Below are 21,095 nucleotides of genomic sequence, written 5' to 3' on the forward strand. Positions count from 1 at the left end.
CCTTCCCTTTCTATCCTCTCTCCAGGCACCATGCCCAGGGCCAAGCAACCCCTGCCCAGGCATCAGAGAAGCCACAATCTCTTCTGATGAGAAGGCATGGTTTGGCCTCGACCTTACAGATCCCAGAGAATGTGGCCCCCTTAGGTCTCAGGGTCTAACTGTAGTCCCTTATGCTGTAATCAAAGCCCAACCACTCCTTGGAAAGCAAGGCCAACAGCTGACTGCCTGCTACAGGGTCCCCAAAGTGCCCACCCTGAGGTGCCCTGGCCATGGCACCTTCCTGAATAGAAACAGGCAGCCCTCACTGAGTCAGATGCTGTTCTAAGGCCTTGCATATACTTCGCTGAATGGTCTCCACACTCCTAAAAGGTGGGTTCAGTTTTACAGATTGGAAAACTGAGGCACAGAAAGTAGAAGTAACTGTCCGTGGACCCACTGCCAGGAAAAGTCAGAGCTGGGATTCGAACTCACAGCCTGGCTCCAGTGCCCTGAGCCCTTAAATGTTCTCCTATCCTGCCTCTAATTCCTAGGAGGTCTCCACTAGAGGTCATTGTGTCCAGTCCCTGCATCTGGGTGTCTGCCCAGGCCAACCTCTGCTCACAGACAAGAATCATTCTAGTTTTTAAAGGCACCTGCTCCAAGGGTGGAGTTCCCCCTGGGGGTAATCAGACATTTATTTATTCATAGCCTTCTGGCTGGGAGGACAGGCTTTCCCACCCAGGACTCAGCAGGGTCCAGCTGCCTCGTTGTCCCTCTCTCCTTCCCACTGCAGTATAATCTATAATCAGAAGAGAACCAGCCTTGCCTCATGTCTCGGCTCCATAACCTCCAAGCTGTGTGTCCCTGGACAAGTGACTCAACTTCTCTGAGCCTCAGTTATCAACTGTAAACTAGGGTTAATGGTACACCCGCTTTGTGCGGTTGGTGAGGATTAAATGATAAAAGCGGATGAAAAACTCTACTTTCAGGAATCATGTCTGTAGTTTGTTACTAGAAAAGTTTCTCTGAATGTGTAGAGCAGCGGAAACCGCGAGGAGGAGGCACAGCATTCTCTCCTGAGTGTGAAACCTGCTCTTGGTGTTGCTTCTGCAGCTGCCATTTGCCATTGATAATCGCTCTTCTCTTGGGAGAGTAAGAGGCAGAGGATGCTGCCTGAGTGTTCGCCATCATTAAAAAAAAGAAAAAGAGAAAAAGAAAAAGGGGGGGGGGAGGTGGCTTAAGGCAGAAAGGGGTCAGTGATCACAGTGCCTGGCACCTGTGAAGTGCCCAGAATGAAGTGGTAAATCCTCTCATCATCATCATCGTCACTGAGACCCTTTTGCCCGCAGGATTGGAGCCTCTTGCTTTCAGCCTTATCGTTTAGCCTCCTCGTTACAGAGAGAGAAGCTGAGGCCCAGAGTGGGGAAGGGCTTTCTCAGCAGGAAAGCTCTCAGGTCCCCTCATTCCCTGTTGGATCCCCTGTCTCTTCTCCTTCACTCCTTCCCACCTCGAGTCCTGCCCTGGCTTTCCGTGCCCAGGGTCGGGCCCTGGCTCCCAGTCCTGACCAGGCAGTGCCCAGGAGAGAAGCGAGCAGCGGTTGGAAGAGTAGACGCAGAGGCCCGGCGCGTTCTCAGCCCTGGCTCTTTGTCTGTCGCTTTGTGATGGTAAGTGCTGCTCCTAAATCAGTTCTGTGACACTGTTATTGTTGCCCAGGGCGCAAAGAGTCTAAACTTTTCCCCTGAGGTCAAGAATGTGGCCGGTCCCCAAGCCGCCTGGAGCAGGGGCCTGGGTGGCTGGGGGTGGGGCTGGGGCCTCACCCCGAGCTGGGGCGAGATGTTGGGGGGAGGGGGTCAGCGGGAACAAAACGCTTTGAAATGCCTCCTCTCCATCACTGCCAACATTGTCCGCTGCCCACGGGGGGCCTGGCACCGCCTTGCCGGGGCTCCGGCCCCCAGCCCTGGCCAGGCCCGGCCCGGCATCTGAAAATGGACAGAAGGTTATTGTCCCTCCTCGCAGCCCTTTGTCTGCCCCAGTTCCAGATGTCTAGGCTGGGACCAGGGAGCTGACCCATGGTGGGCAGGGGGGAGGGGACAAAGGGGGAGAGCACGGGTCACTGCATCCTGAGGGGTCATTCCCAGACCCTGAGATCCCACCCAGCCACAGCCCAGTCACCTTCTGGGCCGTCTCAGCCCTGGGATTGTCCCTGTTCCCTTGTCTCTCCTCCCCTTCCCGGCAGACCAGGTTCCGGGCTCAGGAAGAGTTAAGGGCGCTTTGGGATTCCCACTGCTCTACCCCGCTAACTGTGTGATCTGGATAAGCTGTGCCCCTTCTTGCAGCCTTTGCTCTCGCGTGGGTATCACTGGACCAGGGTGCATTCATTCACAAGAAATGACAGAGCCCTCCTATGTGCCCGCTCCGTGCTGGGCATGGGGGCGCACAATGGTGGGTGGGCCACTCAGATCCTTCCGGATTGTCGTTTATAGTCGTGATAGTAAAGGGGCAACATTTCCCACCAACTCTCTCTGTGTCAGGTACCTGCTAACCGCTTTACCTGCATTATCTCATCCTTTTCACAACAAAATCAAGGACGCAGTAGATATTGTTCTTCTATCCATTTTCTAACTTTGGATACTGAGATTCCGAGAGGTAAAGTCCCTTGCCCAAAACTAGGCGGCCAGGAAGCAGCAGAGCTGGGATCTTAGCCCAGGCTGACCGCAGCCACCGAGAGGAATGATCCACTAATAAATACTTGGAAGGTGCTGAGCGCAGAGCCTGGCACTGCTCCGGACTCAGCCCACGGAGTGGGTGGTGGTGGTAATTCCACCCGTGAGCTTCCCATTTCACAGATGGTGCTACTGAGGCCCAGATCAGAGAGAGAGAAGCTCGGGGAAACTTAAATAGCAACACCAACCGGGATTCCAGGACCACCAGGGTCGGCAGAGAGAGGCAGGCAGCCCGGTTTTGGTTTCAAACCCCAGTTCCGTGTGGGCTTGGGCAAGTGATTTAGCTTCACCATGCCTCTATTTTCTCATCTATAAAATGAAGATATTCCCTACTTCACAGGGTTGTTGTGAAAACTAAGTTAGGTAATACATTTCAAGCACTTAGCACAATGCCTGGCACACAGCAGACAGTTAATGATAGCTATTACTGTTATTATTCTGAATGGGGTAACATCTATCCTTTTGAACCTTCCTCTCACCTGGGGTCACCTGAGGACAAGGCTCTGTTGAGAGGAGGGAGGGGCTGTGGGTTAGCAGTTGCTGAGTGGGGGTGGGGATAGCAATGCTTGGTCTGCTTGGGGGTTTCTAGAAGTGTTGCGACACGATACTCCTGCAGGTCAGAGGAAGGCAGAAGGGGTCAGGCTGGGAGGGGAAGGGGCTGCCTGGCCCCAGAGGAGTTAACAGCTCCCGGGCCCTGGCCCAGCGGGACTGCCACGATTTTAGCAGAGGAGCCAGGGCTGCTTCCTGATGGGCAAAACAGCTGGCTACACGAGGAAAACAGCTGGCCTGGACCCAGCCTCCTGAGGACAGAGGCAGATTCTCAGAGGAGGACAGCTCCACATCTGGGCTCCTGGGAGAGGAGGGCATGGCCAAGAGCGAGAGGGTGGTCCTTTGGGGGTGGGGTGGGCATTGGGTGGGACCCTGGAAGATGAGGGGGCATGGGCAGATTCCTCGACCAGAGACCAAGATATGCTATGTCTAAGCGGAGTGGTGACTCCATCTGGAATTTGGGGGTCTCAGTCTCCCCTCAAATAGGAAAGATGAGGGGCAGGGGAGCAGATGGGGGGGCAAGACTTTGGCGTTCAGCCCTGGGTCCGCTTGGAACCGGGCTTGGAACTTCATGTAGGAGGGAGCCTACTGGGGCTCCTGGACCCCCATCTGCCGAGCTGCACCAGGACCAGGAGCAGGGTGTGGGCTCCTGCTCTGGCCAGGATCCTGGGCTCCCTTGGCCACAAAGCAGGACAGGGGCCCAGAGAGCCCCCAACCCAGGAGACGTGAAGCTCGCAGCTGGTAAGAGCTCCATCCGTGCATCCCCCCTGCCGTAGGCCCCCCGTTCCCATCCTGCTTGGCTGCCAGGCTGTGAGGACCCGCAACCCTGGGGCTCTGTGTGGGCCCTGGGGTACTTTTAGGCTGCCCCCACCCATTGGCAGGGAAACAGCACCTGAGACCTTGCGTTAGGTTGGGCAGGGAAGGTGGAGGGTTAATGGGGGTGTGACCAGGGTCCACTGGACCACAGCCACCTGCCAGGGCTCCTGACCCCCAAGCCCCACAGGCCAGACACCCCTAATTTCTCTCTGACCTAGGGGGCTCCTCTAGCCCACCTTCCTAACCTCCAGGAAGAGGGGGTTGGCCTTCACCTTGGGTGTGCCAACCTCAGCGCCCCTCTCCCTGATGAAGGTCACTCTTCAGGGTCCCTGCCTGTAGGCAGACCTTGGAGCTGAGGCTCCCAGAGGGGAGAAGAAGGGTGCCGGGGAGGGGGACAATTCTTCCAGGGTCTCTGTTTCCGGAAACCAGGGTGGAGCCTGAGGCACTGGCGCCACCACCTGGCTTTGGCCAGAACTACAATGGCTGAGGGACGGGAGCGAAGATGCTGTGGGGAGGGGAATCCAGAGCCCAACTATGTGTTGGTCCAGGGTGGTCTGGGTCCTATTCAGCCAGATGGACCCAAAACAATCATTTTCGGGGTCCTACGTGACCCCTAGAATGAGGCCTTAGGCCCATAGAATAGCAGCTTCAAACTTGAGCTGGCATCAAAATCACCTGAAAGGCTTGTTGGTTTAACCTCCACTCCCAGAGTTTATGATTCAGTAGATATGGGGAGGGGCTTAGGAATCTGCATTTCTAACAATTTCCAGGTGACGCTGCTGCTGGCTCTGGTCCAGGGACCATGTTTTGAGAACCACTGCTTTAGAATTTCGGCGGGTTTGGCGCAATATTACCTTTGCAGAGTACGCCATATTATTATATGTGAAGGCAAAAAAATGAGTGTAAGTAGGAGCACAGGTGCTTGGTCAGCCCACCCTAGTCAGTAACCCCATAATATTTCTTTTTTTAAATTAATTTTTATTGGAGTATTGTTGATTTACAATGTTGTTAGTTTCTGCTGTGCAGCAAAGTGATTCAGCTATACATATATATATATCCACTCCTTTTTAGATTCTGTTCCCATATAGGTCATTACAGAGCATTGAGTGGAGTTCCCTGTGCCATACAGTAGGTTCTTATGACCTCATCATGTTTCTATTGAGAGCCCACCCAGTGCCCGGCTGGCCCTGCTCTAGGGCTGGTATAAAATGGTGAAGGCGGCGGACGGGTCCCTGCCTCAGAACTCACAGCTGGGCAGGCGTGGCATGTGACCTTTCCACTTGCGAGTCTAAAAGGCAGCTCAAAATAAGGTCCAACGCAGAACCTGATTTCACATTCTACCTGCTGCTTCTCAGGTCTTCCCCATTCAGAACCTATCCCACCACCCAGCCCACTTCAAACCCTGTGAGTCATCCTGACTCCTCGCTCCATCTCTCACATCTAATCCCATAAGGCTGTGGGCTCTGCCTCCATTACATCTCAGCCCTGCCCACCGTCATCTCTCCCAGTACCAGGCTCTCCTGGGCTTTCATCCTTGCCCCCGTGGTCCACCCTCTGAGCTGCAGCCAGAGCGATCTTTTTAAGAAGAATCCTGTCACTCCTCCGCTTACCCCCTCCAGTGTCTTCGTGTTGCACTTTTCAAAAGAATCCAAAATCCTGCCATAGTTTTAAGGCCCTAAGTGGTCCTCACCTCTTACCACACTCCCCTTGCTCACTTTGCTCCAGCTACCCTGGCCTCCTTGCTTGTTCCCACCTGTTCCCTCCATCTGGAACACTCTTCCCCAGATCTGCTCTTGGCTGGCTCCCCTTTGCTCTGAAATGTCTTCACTGACCCCTCTATTCAATGTTGCCTCCCACCCTCAGCTACTCTCTGTTCTCATTACCTTGTTTTATTTTGTTCATAGCATTTACTGTTCTTCGAAGTTATCTATTAATTTATCAGTTTGCTTGTTTCCTGTCTGTCTTCCCTCATCAGAATGTGAGCACCTTAGGAACAGAGACTGTCTGTACCTCTGTACCCCCAGTACCTAGAATTCTTCCTGCACATAGCGTGTGCTCAATAAATATTTGCTGAATGAATGGGATTATATAGGATTCCCTGTAGGAGTAGGTCCCCCTGACATGACATCAGGGAAGGCTTTCCAGAGGGCCTGTAGAGGTTGGCCCAGTTCAAGCAGAGGAATTAAAAAAAAAAAAAGGGATGTGGGAAGGTCTTCAAGCATGAAGTGTTCTGGAAACTGTACATAGTCCAATTTGGCTGGAGCAGGAGATAGGGGAGGGGAGGTCAGAGGAGTTGGAGAAGCAGCAGGCAGGCCACGAAGGGCCTCCTTGTCCCTTGAGGGGTTTGAGCTCTATGCTGAGGGCAATGGCAGCCCCCAAAGGGTGTAACACCATGCAGTTGAGAAAGCACCACTGCGTGAAGAACAGTTTCCAGGGAGAAAGCCTCGGGCGCGGGGGTGAGTACTGGCAGGTGCTGTAGCCCAGGTGAGTGGTGCTGATGCCCTGAGCCGCGCAAGTGGCCACGTGCAGGAGACATTGAGGTGGTCTAGCCAGGATGAGGAGTGGGCTGAGAGAGAGGCACTTGTCATCAGCTTGAGGGAGGCCACCGGAGTGGGAGCAGGTTTGGGGGAAAGACTGGGGTTCTGTTTTAGACAGATGGAATTTGGTCCAGGTGAGAAGCAGAGACACATGTCAGTTTTGCAGAAAGAGGGAGTGGTCCATGAGGTCAGCTGCTGGAGGGAGCCCTCTTGGATGAGCGGCCAGGAGGATGCCGGTCTTGATGGGAGCAGTTTGGCTGGAGCAGCCTTGGTGTGTGTCAATCAGCGAATGAAGGTGAGGAAGTGAGACCGGGAGCAAAGCACAGGCAGGCAGCTGACTGTATTCATATATTTAAAAAATATATTTATTTATTTATTTGGCTGCACCAGGTCTTAGCTGCGGCATGTGGGATCTTCGTTGCAGCATGCAGGATCTTTTGTTGCGGCATGAGGGATTTTAGTTGCGGCATGTGGGATTTAGTTCCCTGACCAGGGATCGAACCAGGGCCCCCTGCATTAGGAGCATGGAGTCTTAACCACTGGACCACCAGGGAAGTCCCTGTATTCACATTTTAAGTTGGGGGAGGTTTAAGTCCTTTGGAATGTTGAAGGAAGGATCCAGAAGAGACGGATGTTGGTGATCCAGGAAGGGCAAGAGAATGGCTTTTGGAGTCCAAGGATGGTTCTGTTATGAGGAAGGGGTGCCTCTTCCATGGTAATAGGCCGTGAGAGCACAGGCCAGCTTGGTCGCAGGGCGTGGAAGGTTTGGAGGCTGGAAATAAGAGTTCTCAGGTGATGGCTTCTCTTTTTCCAAAGAAGGCAGGAAGATTTTCACTGGGGGAGAGGGAGTGGAGTGAGGGCTTCAGAAGACCCGGGCGTGTGAAATGCCACAGAGGAGCGGGGGCAGGGAAATTGGATTGTTGGGCTCAGTGAAAGTCCAGTGGAGAGTGGAGATCAGGAGTGTGCAGCAGTCTTAACGTGCCCCAAAGCAAGATGGCTGTAGGGTTTGTTCAGGCAGGAATGATGGGAGAACCCTGGGGCAAGGGAGTCAGTGACAGGCTAGACCACTGGGTGGACTGGGGAGGGAGAGAGGTGAAGATGGGAGGGGTCAGTGCATTGGGAGGAGGACGACGACTGAGGTGAGAGAAGAATCTGGAAGCCCCATGACTAATAGCATGGGCAGAGGCTCTGGGATGATCCTGGGATGGGTGAGGTGGGGGATATTGCTTTGGTATCCCCAGGACTTCCCTGGCGGTCCAGTGGTTGAGCCTCCATGCTTCCACTTCAGGGGGCACGGGTTCAATCCCTGGTCAGGGAACTAAGATCCTGCATGTTGCTCAGCGTGACAAAAAAAAAAAAAAAAGGGTATCCCCTTTCTGGGGTTGGGAGTGCCTTCCAGCAGAGGCAGCCATGCAAGGGAAGGGACTCATTATTTCCCCAGGATGCTTCAGGGGGCCTCAGGCCTTCCATTGCAGGGCACTGGCTGTGAAGCAGCCCCACCTGGAAGCTGTTGGAGGCATTGGAGCTGGGCTGGAGACCAGGACTCGGGGGTTTGATGCCTCCACGTGCTGCCCCATCACCAGGCTGTTCCTTGCTGGGGCCCCACCCCTTTTCTTGCTGTGGCTTAGCCCCCCTCCCTGACCCTGGGAAGAACCTGAAGGGGGACCCAAAGGTGCCATAGGAGAGTAGGTTCCCATGGGTGAGGGGCTGAATGGAAGGAGAGGCTGGCTTCTCCAGTTCTGTCTTCCAGCCCCAGGAACTCTTCCCGCCTGCCAGGCCCCATGCATAGAATTAAGTGCATTCACGCTCTCAAGGAATCCTTGCAAACCCTCCTAGGTGGGTGCTGTTAGCAGCCCTTCTACCCAGGAGGCCCTGAGGCTCCGGGAAAGCGGCCTGCCTGAGGTTGGTGGTAGAGAGGAGCTAGAACCCACCACTGGTGCCTCCAGACCCCTCCCCTCCCCTGCCCTAAGAGAGTCTGGGGACCCTCTTCCATCTCAGCAGGGGCCTTAGGACCCCGACTCTGACCACAGGAGTCACACTGCTTTGGAGGGGGCTGGGTCACCGTGAGGGGCTGAGTGGTGCCCCATGTTCTACACTCAATCTAAGAGTAGGCCTTGCTCTCCTAAAGGGCCGGAGCAGTGCCAGTGCTGGCGACGGAGGCGAGGACGATGACGCGCGGGGGACGTCAGGCTTGGACCGCGGCGGGATGACGTCTGCAGGTCAGGGGGACCCCCTCCCCGCCCCCCAAGCCGGTCTTTCTGTCCGCCCACGCGTCGGCTGGCTGGTCTGAGAAGTTCCGTCTGGGCCCGCCAGAGGGCGCCCGAGGGCGGTGGAGGGGGCTGGAGCGGGGGAACCCGGAAAGGCCGCGGCCCAGTGGGTCCCGCCCCGCGGGGTCTGCGGCTCAGGTCAGAGGGTCAGATGGATGGCCAGGGAATCCGGATTCAGGGGCGCTCAGTGGAGCCGGATTCTGGCGATTGCACGCCCAGGGATTCGTAGTCGAGCATTCTGAGATGCCCGGGCGGCTCGGATACCGTCCCCCACGACCCTCCAGCCGGGAGGGAGCTGCTCCTGGATCGCGTCCGGGGCAGGTGTCCGGGCCCTGGCCCTGCGATGCCCCTGGTCGAGAAGAGGACACTTGAGAATCCACGAATAGGGGTTAGGAGTGGGAGTCCACTCTGGGGGGTGCGCCCCCCACAACCCCTTCCGGGCCCGCCTCGGCCCCGCCCCGGCCCCAGGCCCCGCCCCGGCTGGGCCGCACCGCACCGCCCACTACCCTCGGCTGGGCTGGGAGCCCCGGGGGCCGCCGCAGCCGCCAGAGCGCCCGCCATGCGCGCTGCCCCCGCTGCCCCGCTGCTCCAGCTGCTGCTCTTGCTGGGGCCGCGGCTCGAGGCTGCGGGCGTCGCAGAGCCGCCGCTGCCCGCCGTGGTCCTTGCCATCCTGGCCCGCAATGCCGAGCACTCTCTGCCCCACTACCTGGGCGCGCTGGAGCGGCTGGACTACCCCCGGGCCAGGATGGCCCTCTGGTGAGAGAGACCCGGGCATCGGCATCCACCGGGCATCTATCCCCCAACCCCACCGACAGTCCGGGCTCCAGATGGCCCCATCTGCTCGCTGCCCAGACACCACCCAGACAGGCCCCTCCCTCGCAGATAGGCCCTCCGCAACCCGTGTCCCCGGACAGGACCCCTTATCCCCCTGGCCCTGCAGACTGACCTCTGAGGCCTTAGGTTGACAGAGGGACACCATTCCCTAATTCTAGCCCCTATTCCACCTCTTGGGACCTCCTCTGGGTGTAAGTTGGGCCCAGTCCCTCTTGCCCTAGCCCTCAGAGCTGAAACTGAACCCGTGGGACCTGTGGTTGGCCTGATTTGGAGCGGAGCAGACAGGAGCAGCTGGCGTCCCCTGGGGCCCGATGTGGCACAGACCAGCAGGCCTCCGGGTTCCTGGGGAGCCCGTGAGGGTGCTCTCAGCCCTGGGCTCCATGCTGCCCTATGGGGGAATCACACCCGTTCCCCCTTCCCCTGGGCTGGTTCCAGCCTCTCTCGGGAGAGGGGCTGGGTCCTGCGGCCAAGGGCAAAGCCCCTTCCTGCAGTCTCTCCCCCTAGGCGTCCCTGCAGGGCACTGGAATCAGAGGCCACAGTCTGTGGAAGCCAGAGCAGGGAGGAGTCCCAAGCTGAGGTTGGGGATAAACTGAGAGAAATGACCAAACTACCCTCCCTCCCCAGCACACCGAAGTTGGACTGGGTTTGGAGCCAGTGGCCTGGGGAGGCTGCCCACAATTACCAGTTTGGGAGTTAGTTAGTTCCCACCCATAGAAGACTTGACACGTAGTTAGTCTTCACTTCTGGGGAATTGACTTAAAGGGGCAGTATCACCTAAAGCCTGGGCTCTTGGCTAAGCCCCCTGCACCCCGCTCTGTCATGAGAGCCCCTTCAGAGAGGCTACTCGTGGTGGCAACGGAGCTCGGGCCCATCAGCATTTCTCAGGGACGCTCAGAGTGTGGTTTGGTCGTTATTACAACTATCTGGTGGAGGGAAGCAGCAGCTCCTCTGTCCAGTCCTGACTCAGAGAGGGGAGGGGGCTGACCTGTGGTCACACAGCAGGGAAGGAAGGTAACCAGAGAATGTGGCAGGTATGTTCCTCAAAGTTGAGGTACTTTTCATCCTTCAAAATGCATTTGAGTTCTGTCATCTCAGCCCCTGAGCATGCCAGGACAGCTTAAAGTTACAGGGAGAAAGTGAAGCCCAGAGAGGGTCAGAACCTGCCTGAGGTTACACAGTGGATCACAGACCTATGATTGGGACCTGGCTTCCTGCCTTCCTCTGGAGCACACCTGCTTCCTCTGCTCCCAGGAGAGGCCAGCCCTGCAAGTGTTGGTGCTCCGGGGGTCAAGGCTGCCTCAGGGTTTGGTCCTTCAGTGGCTGTGCCCCCTCACCCTTCTTCCTCCTGTGTCCTCAGGTGTGCCACAGACCACAACGTGGACAACACCACAGAGATGCTGCAGGAGTGGCTGGCTGCTGTGGGCGATGACTATGCTGCTGTGGTCTGGAGGCCTGAGGGGGAGCCCAGGTGGTGACCTGAGGGGAACGTTTTCTGGGGAAGATGGATAACAGCTGCAGCCCAGAGAAGGAAAGGGACAGCCCCGAGCCACAGCCTCCAGACCAGGGCTCTGTCCACTGCCCTGCAGAGGGGGACACCACATGCACCTACTGCATGGGAACATCTCATCGTTTTACCCCCTCAGGTCCTACCCAGACGAAGCGGGCCCTAAGCACTGGACCAAAGAAAGGCACCAGTTTCTGATGGAGCTGAAACAGGAAGCCCTGACCTTTGCCAGGGACTGGGGGGCTGACTATATCCTGGTAAGAAAGCCTGGCCTACAATTGGGCTTCCCACAGGTGGTGGCACCTGTCCTTGACAGAAATCTTGGCATGACTTAACCACCTGTAGGCTGGCTCCTTCAGCTAGCAACCTGGGTCAGAACCCAGATCAGATATTGAGCTTGGATCCCTATGCTTGAGCTCAGACTTGGTACTAAACCTGGATCCCTGAGTCAGAGTGCAGGGTATATACTGAGACTCGATCCCTGGGCTAGAGCCCAGAGTATAAACTGAGCCTAGTTCCCTGGACTAGAGCTCAGAGTAGGTCTTTGGATTTACTTCCTAAAACTTCAGATAAAGTTCTTAGATCAGCAATTCGGGTATAATCTCTGGACCCAATCCCCAAGCCAGTGCCCCAGACTAGATTCTTGGTCCAGAAACGGATCTACTGGTTTATAGGTTAGACCTCTCTGAGGGAACCCCATTGGATCCTGGGAGACTTTCTGGGTTTCTGGAACTCTGGAGGGATCCCACTCAGTGAATCCTTGGGGGACTGCAGCCCAGACAAGGCTGGGGCCTGTGACATCCCCCTCCCCACAGTTTGCAGATACGGACAATATTCTGACCAACAACCAGACACTGCGGCTTCTGATTGAGCAGGGGCTGCCCGTGGTGGCCCCGATGCTGGACTCTCAGACCTACTACTCCAATTTCTGGTGTGGGATCACCCCTCAGGTAAGGCCGGGTTCGGGGGCCTCAGGAGGCTTGAGGTCTGAGAGGAGGGACGTGGAGAGACTGAAGGCCTTAGGGTCTGTGGGCCCTGGCAGGGGAGCAGTGTGCTGGGGATGGAGGGGCGCCCTCTCACAGCCCGGAGCCACCCCTTCCCCAGGGCTACTACCGCCGCACAGCCGACTACTTCCCTACCAAGAACCGCCAGCGCCGGGGCTGCTTCCGTGTCCCCATGGTCCACTCCACCTTCCTGGTATCCCTGCGGGCGGAGGGGACAGAACAGCTGTGCTTCTACCCCCCTCACCCCAACTATACCTGGCCCTTCGACGACATCATCGTCTTCGCCTACGCCTGTCAGGCTGCTGGTGAGGACAGCTCTCCTTGAGCCTTTCTCCCAGGCCTCTAGGCCTTTGCACATGCTATTCCCTCTGCTTGGCGTGCTCTTCCCCACTCTGCAATTAATCTTTTTAATTCCTGTGTGTCCTCCAGGTCATAGCCTTTCTTGGGCCCACTGCCCCAGTAGGTTAGATGTCCTTCTGGCCGTCCCCACCATGGCACTTTCACGTATTCCTTCATTAGGCAAATATTTATGGGACACCTACCAGGTGCCAGGCACTGGGGAGACAGTGGTGAGTAAAATCAGGCAGTCTCTGACCTCCTGGATCCTCCAGTCCAGTCAGTCAAAGGATCACACAAATCAATGTCCAATCACAATGACCAGAAGAAGAGCTTTTTGATTATAGGTGTTTTGGGAGCTTAGACTAGAGTTAACCTGTCAGGGAAGGCTTCCTGGAGGATGTAAACTTTGGGGCTGAGATCTAAAGTATGGGCAGACATTAACAAGGTAGACAGAGCAGGACAGAGCATTTTAAGCAATGGGACCAGCAGGTGCAAAGGCCCTGTGGTGGCAAGGGATGCAAGAAGGCAGGCAGCTGGAGCACAGTAAGCAAAGGGGGCATGGTGCAGGCTGAGGCAGGAAAGGTAGGCAGGGGCCAGCTTGTGTGGACCTGATGGGCAAGCATCTGGTCTTTAGCCTGTGGGTGTCGGGCAGCCATCAGAGGATCACGTGATTGGATCTGAACACTAGAAAATATCATTCTGTTGTCAGTGGTTATTTTTAAGATGAAGGTTACTAGAAAGTGTTTGGGTTTGGGGAATTCCCTGGCGGTCCAGTGCTTAGGACTCTGTGCTTTCTCTGCTGAGGACTCAGGTTTGATCCCTGGTCAGGGAACGAAGATCCCGCAAGCTGTGTAGCGCAGCCAAAAAAAAACAAAAAGAAAAAAAGTGTTTGGGTTTGGATGGGATAAACCCAGTTCTGAGGAAGAGTCGAAGTTGAGAGTGAGACAGAGATACTGCTGTTGGAATAAAGATCTTGAGAAGGCTACAGAGAATGTATTTCATGGTGTGCACTCATGGGTGGCAAGGACGTGAAGGCTGTCTGGTGGGTGGAGAACTCTGCTCATGGTCAAGGTGAATTAGAAGTGATGATTTAATCAAGAAGTGTTGCACTTGGGCAAGCAGTGTGTGAGAAGTGTCCAGGGAGAAGAGTGTCATCTTTTTTTTTTTTTTTTTTGAGTGTCATCTTTTTTGTGTGTGTGCATGAGGTACTAGCAACATCTGCAGTGCAGAGATGCAGGAAGAAAAAAAAATCAAGTGCAGAAAGAGAGTGAAGGTGAAACAAATACATGGAGAAAAAAATGAGAAGAAGCAAAAGTATTTCCTTTTTTTTTTTTTGGCTACACCGGGCGGCTTGTGGGATCTCAGTTCCTCAATCAGGGATTGAACCCAGGCTCAGAATCCTAACCACTAGGCCACCAGGGAATTCCCTATTTCCTTATTTTTTTCATTCCTACCTCTACTTTGAGTATCAGCTGCTCTTTATTGGTCAGCGGTTTGTAGGAATTTCATGAACAGGGGTTTTGTCTCCATCATTCATGCTTCCACCACCTGCACTGGGCCAGGCTCTGTGCTCAATGCTGGGCCTGGAGTTAACTTTTTTTTTTCTCCTGTTGTTGTTGTTGTTGTTGTTGTTTTGTGGTACGCGGGCCTCTCACTGTTGTGGCCTCTCCCGTTGCGGAGCACAGTCTCCGTAGGTGCAGGCTCAGCGGCCATGGCTCACGGGCACAGCTGCTCCGCAGCATGTGGGATCTTCCCGGACCGGGGCACGAACCCGTGTCCCCTGCATCGGCAGGCAGACTCTCAACCACTGCGCCACCAGGGAAGCCTTGGAGTTAACTTTTTAATAGATACCATGTGCCTGCCCTGGAGGACTCACAGTCTATAGAAGACAAAGGCTAAATAAATAATTATAATAAAGATGATAAACATTGAAGGAATAAAAAAGGCCACTCTGGTTGCCAGGTGGAGGACAGCATGGTGGGGGCAGGCGAGGGGGTAGGGTTAAGTGTAGGGATCCAGGCAAGAGGTGATGGTGCTGGATTGGCGAGGGGGGTTGGGCAGAGGTGGGAAAGATTTAGGGGGTGGAGCAACGCCCGGTGGCATCAGGTGGCTGTAGCCAGGTGTGAGTTTGCCTGCTCCTTCCTCACCTTGATCCCCTGAGGGCAGGGACTGTCTGTCTTTCTCACCACCAGCAGCCAGCTGGTGCTCTAGACACGTCTATTGCGTGAATAAACCATTTCGGCAGGAAGATCCCTTAGATATTGTTTGAGCCAAGCCGTTTCTCCCTCCAAGCCCAGGTGGGAATGCCGGGTCCCAGACAGGACTCACGTGGTGGGTCACTGGCAGGACTGGGCCTAGGACCTCCCATCTGGGTTCTGAGAGCCCCACCCTGCACTCCAGTGCTCACTCGGCCTCTCTCCGCAGGGGTCTCGGCCCACGTGTGCAACGAGCACCGTTATGGGTACATGAACGTGCCTGTGAAATCCCACCAGGGGCTGGAGGATGAGAGAGTCAACTTCATCCACCTGATATTGGAAGCGCTGGGTGAGGGCTGCGAGCCGGTGTGTCCCCCCTCCCCACCGCTGGGGTTGAAGCCTCTCCCCAACTCATTCCCTGACTCTGGGCAAGTCCCTTTTCCCCCTGGGCCTCAGTCTGCCCATCTGTACAATGGAGGCAGGTGGATTCTGTGATCTCCTGCTGGGTATTCTGCCAGGGGGCAGGAACGAGGGGGGCTAGGACTCCAGGGCTGCCGCTGACTAGAGCCAGTAGGGACTCATGATGGGGGGGTGCTTTCCTCTGCAGTGGATGGGCCCCCCATGTGGGCCTCAGCTCATGTGTCCCGGCCCCCAAAGAGGCCCAGCAAGATGGGGTTTGATGAGGTAAGTCCTCCCGGCCTGCAGGATTGGGGCCAGGAGGTGGGTGGGCTCTCCCCTCCCCCTGCACCCACTCCCCTGCCTCCCCTCCTCTTCCAGGTGTTTGTCATCAGCCTGGCCCGCCGGCCCAACCGCCGAGAGCGCATGCTGAGTTCGCTCTGGGAGATGGAGATCTCTGGGTGTTTGGTGGATGCCGTGGATGGCCGGTGAGGCTTCCTGGGTGGGGACAGGACCCTGGGCAGCCAGTGGGGACCGGGTGGTCCATCACAGCTCCATGGGGGTGGGAAAAGCAGACAGTGAGCTGAATGAGTTTGCCGTTCTAGGAGGTATTCAAACAGGGCCTGAGTAATTCTGTCTCGGGGAGTCCCAGGGCAGACAGAACAGGACAGGGTGCCCTCCCTCAGCCCACCTGAGGGAGGAGAGTACAGTGGTTAAGGCCCAGGGTCTGGAGCTTCTGGGCATGGTCACCAGCTGCGTGACCTCCATCTCTCAGCCCTACTGTGTAAACGGCGAGTAACTGCCTTCCTCTTAGGGGCTTGTAAGGGTTCAGTGAAGGTTTAGCCGGGGCCTGCAATGTAGTAAGGATCCCAAAGGTTAATAATGTCTTCATTACGATTATCAGGGTTACTCTTTTCCATCCTGAACTTAGGTCCCTGATGGGCGGGGCGAGGGTGGGAGCAGGCCAGTCGTGTTCCCCCGGCAACCAGGGGTCACACGGCCCCACGTGCCCACTGCTGTTTGCTGCATACGCCCCGGCCCTGTGGACTGCAGGATGTCCATCCTTTGCTTGGGCCGCTGCCTAAGAAGTATCCGCCGCGTTCCCCGCATTCATCCTGGGGTGTGTCCCCCTCAGACTGCTGCCCCCTCCCCTTAGGATCCCCCCCGCCCGAGGTGGCAGTGGCTTTCCAGGTCCAGTCACTGATGGCTTCAGGCCACACGAAGCAGTAACAAGACTGAAGCCTCCTTCCAACCAGACTCCAGTGTGACTGTCCCCAACTTGCACAGGCCAGTTCCCCCTGGACAGGTCCCTGGCGGGCACCCCTGACCCCCTTATACCATCTGCCTCAGGACACTCAACAGCAGTGTCATGAGGAGCCTCGGCGTGGACCTGCTTCCCGGCTACCAGGACCCCTACTCGGGCCGCACACTGACCAAGGGCGAGGTGGGCTGCTTCCTCAGCCACTACTCCATCTGGGAGGAGGTGAGGACCCCCATCCACTGCTCTGTGCCAGCACTCGTGTGACCGGGGCCTGACCGAGCACACCAACAATGACCCGGCCAGCAGCTTTCAGCCTCCTAAGGGCCCAACCCTGTACCTTATTCACCCTGCGGTCTCCACTGAGCACCTGCTGTGTGCTAGGAGAGCTTCAGCTCTGAGAACACAGAGGTGAACAAGAAGAATGCAGCCGGTCCCTCCTGGGGCAAAGGGGCCAGAGCAAGGCGCAGAAATCAAGAAAGAACTAAGCTGGCCGCGCAGCGGGGGTGCACAGGCTGTTCGAGAGTGCGGACTGGCCCGGCCTCCTGGCCTCCCGTGGGGTCAGGGTGGGCCTCGCCATTGAGGGGCAGGGAGAGGAGGCTTCTCAGCAGAGGAAGGCAGTGTGGGCGCAGGCCCTGGGGCTGAAGGAGTTGGGTGTGTTCTGTGTGGGAAGAAGAAAGGCCTAGGGCTTGGCCAAGCAGCCTCAGCCCTGGGCTGGGGTGTGAGTGCCTGGGAGAGGTCACTGCCTGGACACAGCAGGAGAGGACCCGGGCCTGGCCCTCCAAGGGGCGCCCCCTCCAGGAGGTGGAACACAGACTCACTCCTTGTTTTTATTTTCTACTGTAGCCAGAATATGGGCGTGTGAGCTTATATTTCTGCTTTTCTGCTACCTCTGAACAGATTGAAGGATGATGTACGTTTCACCACTTACTGAGCTGATCTCATGCTCTTTTCACATTTCCAACAGTTACAAAAAGTATTTTTTCTCAGGGATGTGTGGGGCTAGGGCCTTCCTCCACCCCCCCAGCCCCCCACCCCCCAGCCTAGCTTCCTCGAGGAAAGCCCAAGAGGCAGAAGTGAGGAGCCAGGCCCTGGAGTCCAGCAGATGTGGTTCAGATCCCAGTTCTGCCACTTCCTGGCTGTGTGTCCTTGGACGAGTGGGTTCATCTCCCTGTGTCTCCATCTCCTTGCCGCAGTACAGGGACATCATGCCTCCTGAGGGTCCCTGGAGATGAGCACTGTGGCCCCAGTGCTCAGTGACTGCAGCAAGGGTTCTGATTGCCATTGTGATCTGCTTGGAGAGCAAGACTACCCTCTGGACCCGTCTTCCATCGGGAGAAACCACTCAGAGACGGGTCCCCTTCCCCGAAGGTCACGTAGCGCAAGGGCAGGGCTCACAGGCCCCCTTACTTTGCCGGCCTGATTCAGGGCCAGGGGTGGAGGGAAGAAGGGAGGCCCCCCCCGCCCCGCCCAGCCTTTAGCAGCTGAGCGACGCAGCCAGGCTGAGCATTTGGCCTGTAACTGAGGCCAGGAGTGTCTGTCAGAGTCAGCCAGGTGGGAGGGGTCTAAAGAGCCTCCCCCACCGTGTACCACAGGTGGTTGCCCGGGGCCTGGCCCAGGTCGTGGTGTTTGAGGACGACGTGCGTTTTGAAAGCAATTTCAAGATGCGGCTGGAGCGGCTGATGAAGGAGGTGGAGGCGGAGAAACTTCCTTGGGACCTGATGTAGGCAGCCAGTGCCCCCAGGGGCCAGGGAGCGGGGTGGGCCTCCAGGGGTCTGCCTCCTCCTGAGGGGTCCTGGGACATCTACAGTGACTCCTGGGACCCCTGGTGTCACCTGCAGCTACCTCGGCCGGAAGCAGGTGAACCCTGAGGAGGAGGCAGCCGTGGAGGGGCTGCCGCACCTGGTGGTAGCTGGCTACTCGTACTGGACACTGGCGTACGTCCTGAGCCTGGCTGGCGCCCGCAAGCTGCTGGCCTCCCAGCCCCTGCGCCGAATGCTGCCCGTGGATGAGTTCCTGCCCATCATGTTTGACCAGCACCCCAAGTGAGCCTCAGATGGGGGCAGGGCAGGGTCAGCCTATCTCGAGAGCCCACCTCAGCAAGTAGTAAGTCCCCTCACTGGGCAGGTGGAGAGACTGAGGCTGGCAGGGCTGAGTCACTTCCTTCTGGTCACCAAGGAATAGCCCAGCTTAGCCTTGGAGTCAGACCAATCTATGTGTGAATTCTGTGATGCCCTGTGGTTTTCAGTCAAGCGATTTTCCTGTTCTGTGCCTCAGTTTCCCCATCCGGAAAATGGGGATAAGAGAAATCCTGCCTCAGGATTAGATGGGGAGGGCGGTCAGGTGCTCTGGGGGTGAGGTGCCTGGCTCCGGGCTGACATGGGTCTGGGTGGAGGGGCCTACCCCAGCCCCCCTGAGCCAGCCTCCCGCCTCCCAGTGAGCAGTACAAGGCACACTTCTGGCCGCGGGACCTGCGGGCCTTCTCAGCCCGGCCCCTGCTCGCTGCTCCCACCCACTACGCGGGGGACGCTGAGTGGCTCAGCGACACAGAGACGTCCTCGCCTTGGGACGATGACAGCGGCCGCCTCATCAGCTGGAGTGGCTCTTATAAGACCCTGCGGGACCCCCGCCTGGACCTGGCCGGCAGCAGTGGGCACAGCCTCCATCCCCACCCCCAGGATGAGCTCTAGGTGGGCCTCGGTTTTCTCTCGCCTTCAACGACTGACTCTGTGTTTGGGTCTCCCTTTCCTCTTCTCAGCTGTCTTCTCTCTCTCCCTCTCTCTGTCTCGGGCTTTCTCTCTCTCTGTCTCTGTTTGTATCTTTGACTGTGTCTGCATTTCTCTGTCCATCTCTAACTCCCTCTCTCTCGCTCTCTTTCTCTCTGCCCATCTCTATCTCTTTGTGTCTCTCACTATCTCTGTATCTGTTTCTGTCTCTGTCTCTCACTGTCCAACTCTAGTTCTTTCTACTTCTCTCCTCTTACCTCTCTTGTCCCACCAGGTCAGGCTGGTGACTCCAGAGAAGTACCAGGGAATAGGCCATAGCTGTCCAGGGAGCAGAGCAAGAGCCGCCACCAGGAACCGTAGACCCAGTAGAGACCTGGCTGCCACCTTGGGCATGGCCACTCTGCCCTCTGGACTCGTCTTCCATTGGGAGAAACCACTCAGAGACGGGTCCCCTTCCCCAAAGGTCACGTAGCACAAGGGCAGGGCTCGCAGGCCCTCTTACTTTGCCAGCCTGATTCCGGGCCTGGGGTGGAGGGAAGAAGGGAGGGCCCCCAGCCTTCAGTTTCAAGCTGGGCGGACACAGGAGCCCTGCCCCCAGCTGAGGACCCAGCTGCTGGGGCCCCTCTGCCACCTTCTACCTCCACCTCAGTTCCCTATCCAGCTTGACACATGGGTCTCACCTGCCACCCTCTTCCCTGGCCAGTGGGAAGTGCAGAGGGTGGGAGGAGGACCCAGCACACAGTAGGCCCTCAATAAAAGCTGGCTGGTATTGCACTTTATACTTCTTAACTCATGGTTGAGCCTCTTTGCGTGTCCTGAGGGCTGGGAGGGAGGCGTTCCTGATCTGTGGATGAGCAGGTGGAGAGACAGAGACGGGAGGGCAGCCTAGAGAAGGAGTCAGGGGATCGATCTGGCATCACGTCCTCAGTCTGCTCATTGGTGAAGTGGAGGTGGGAGGAGAAGTATCTCATGGGCCAGGTGGGTATAAAGTAGCCAGGCCTGGAGCCCAGCCCACAGTGAGTGCTTACCCACTGCGGCTGTCGTGGTCATCACTGGCCTCACCTTGCTGGCCAAGGTGGGCCCAGGCCAGACCGAGGGCTGCTGAGGCCTCCTTGCCTTTGGATCTTCACTTGTGCAGTTGGAACCCCTCCCCTGGAAGTGGCTGGGGAGATCCAGGGCTCCCCTCCTGCCCTAACTAGTGTGGCAGCCAGAGGGCGCAAGGTGGCAGAACCTGGACCTTGTGGGCCAGGGCGCCCTCTGCTGGTTTGGGGCCAGCAATGGGAAGGGAGCCTGGGGCATTTGGAATCCGCCCCCTGTGCTCTGGGTTACTTGCAGCAGCTTCACCTTCTAATGCTCTCCTGCTTGGGAACTGCCGGCCTTCCTCTCTCCCCACCCCTGGAAGGCCCAGCAACTGTCTCCACTGCCTGCGTTCAGGCAGCCGGAGGGGATGGGGAGGCGACTCCTTGTCTTGCCCGTAGCTGCTGTGGCTCCACCAGCGCAGGACCTGCCATCTCCAGGTTTCCTCCTTCAGAGGAGCCCCTCCCCCATGCAGCCCCTTGACTTGGTCTTGTAAGCCCCTGGGTCCTGGCAGAGTCAGTCAGGCACCCCCTGGGGCTGGGCTTTCCCTCCTTCCGTACCAGGGATGAGGTCCTGCTGGCCTGGCTTTGGTTCCAGAGCTTGGCATGGCTCTGAGAAGGACTTTAGGCCAGAGCTGTGGCATTGGTGCTTTGTTCATTCCAAGACCAAAAGCTATTGATTCTGGATGGCTATGACCTTGAGTAAGTCACTTCTCCCTTCCAGGCTCCAGGTGTCCCTTTCATTCATTAAAATGAACATTTATTGAGCACCCTCTATGGGCCATGTTTAGATACTAGGGATACAGCGGTGAATAAAACTGTCCCTCAAAAATCCCCGACCTCATAGAGCTGACATTCTAGTGAGGGAGACAGACAAAAACAGAGAAGTCCT

At 56.9% G+C, this 21,095-nt stretch overlaps 1 protein-coding gene and 1 non-coding gene across 12 annotated transcripts; both read left to right on the forward strand.

Moving 5' to 3' along the window:
• The first annotated feature begins 952 nt into the window (after positions 1-952).
• Positions 953-1,161, forward strand: LOC117201121 (small nucleolar RNA U3). Its single transcript, XR_004483077.1, has one exon. It is a non-coding gene; the product is annotated as a small nucleolar RNA U3 (small nucleolar RNA).
• Positions 1,162-1,517: 356 nt separating this feature from the next.
• On the forward strand, positions 1,518-19,916 carry CERCAM (cerebral endothelial cell adhesion molecule). 11 transcript variants are annotated; one of them, XM_033427076.2, is made up of 15 exons: positions 1,520-1,643; positions 6,763-6,899; positions 8,733-8,823; positions 11,063-11,173; positions 11,349-11,466; positions 12,025-12,159; positions 12,314-12,518; positions 14,977-15,096; positions 15,355-15,431; positions 15,525-15,631; positions 16,494-16,626; positions 17,997-18,124; positions 18,243-18,446; positions 18,839-19,091; positions 19,402-19,916. In XM_033427076.2, the coding sequence occupies exons 4-14, from the start codon at positions 11,100-11,102 to the stop codon at positions 19,089-19,091; spliced, it is 1,554 nt and encodes a 517-aa protein (XP_033282967.1). In that variant the 5' UTR covers positions 1,520-1,643; positions 6,763-6,899; positions 8,733-8,823; positions 11,063-11,099; the 3' UTR covers positions 19,402-19,916. The 11 variants fall into 11 exon arrangements, with proteins under 11 accessions (XP_033282969.1, XP_033282967.1, XP_049567565.1 ...); XM_049711608.1 differs by lacking the exons at positions 1,520-1,643; positions 6,763-6,899 and adding exons at positions 3,822-3,992; positions 4,838-4,969; XM_033427074.2 differs by lacking the exon at positions 1,520-1,643 and adding an exon at positions 3,822-3,992.
• The last annotated feature ends 1,179 nt before the right edge of the window (positions 19,917-21,095 follow it).

The sequence above is a fragment of the Orcinus orca genome, chromosome 6 (genome assembly GCF_937001465.1).
Source record: "Orcinus orca chromosome 6, mOrcOrc1.1, whole genome shotgun sequence".
Taxonomy (NCBI): domain Eukaryota; kingdom Metazoa; phylum Chordata; class Mammalia; order Artiodactyla; family Delphinidae; genus Orcinus; species Orcinus orca.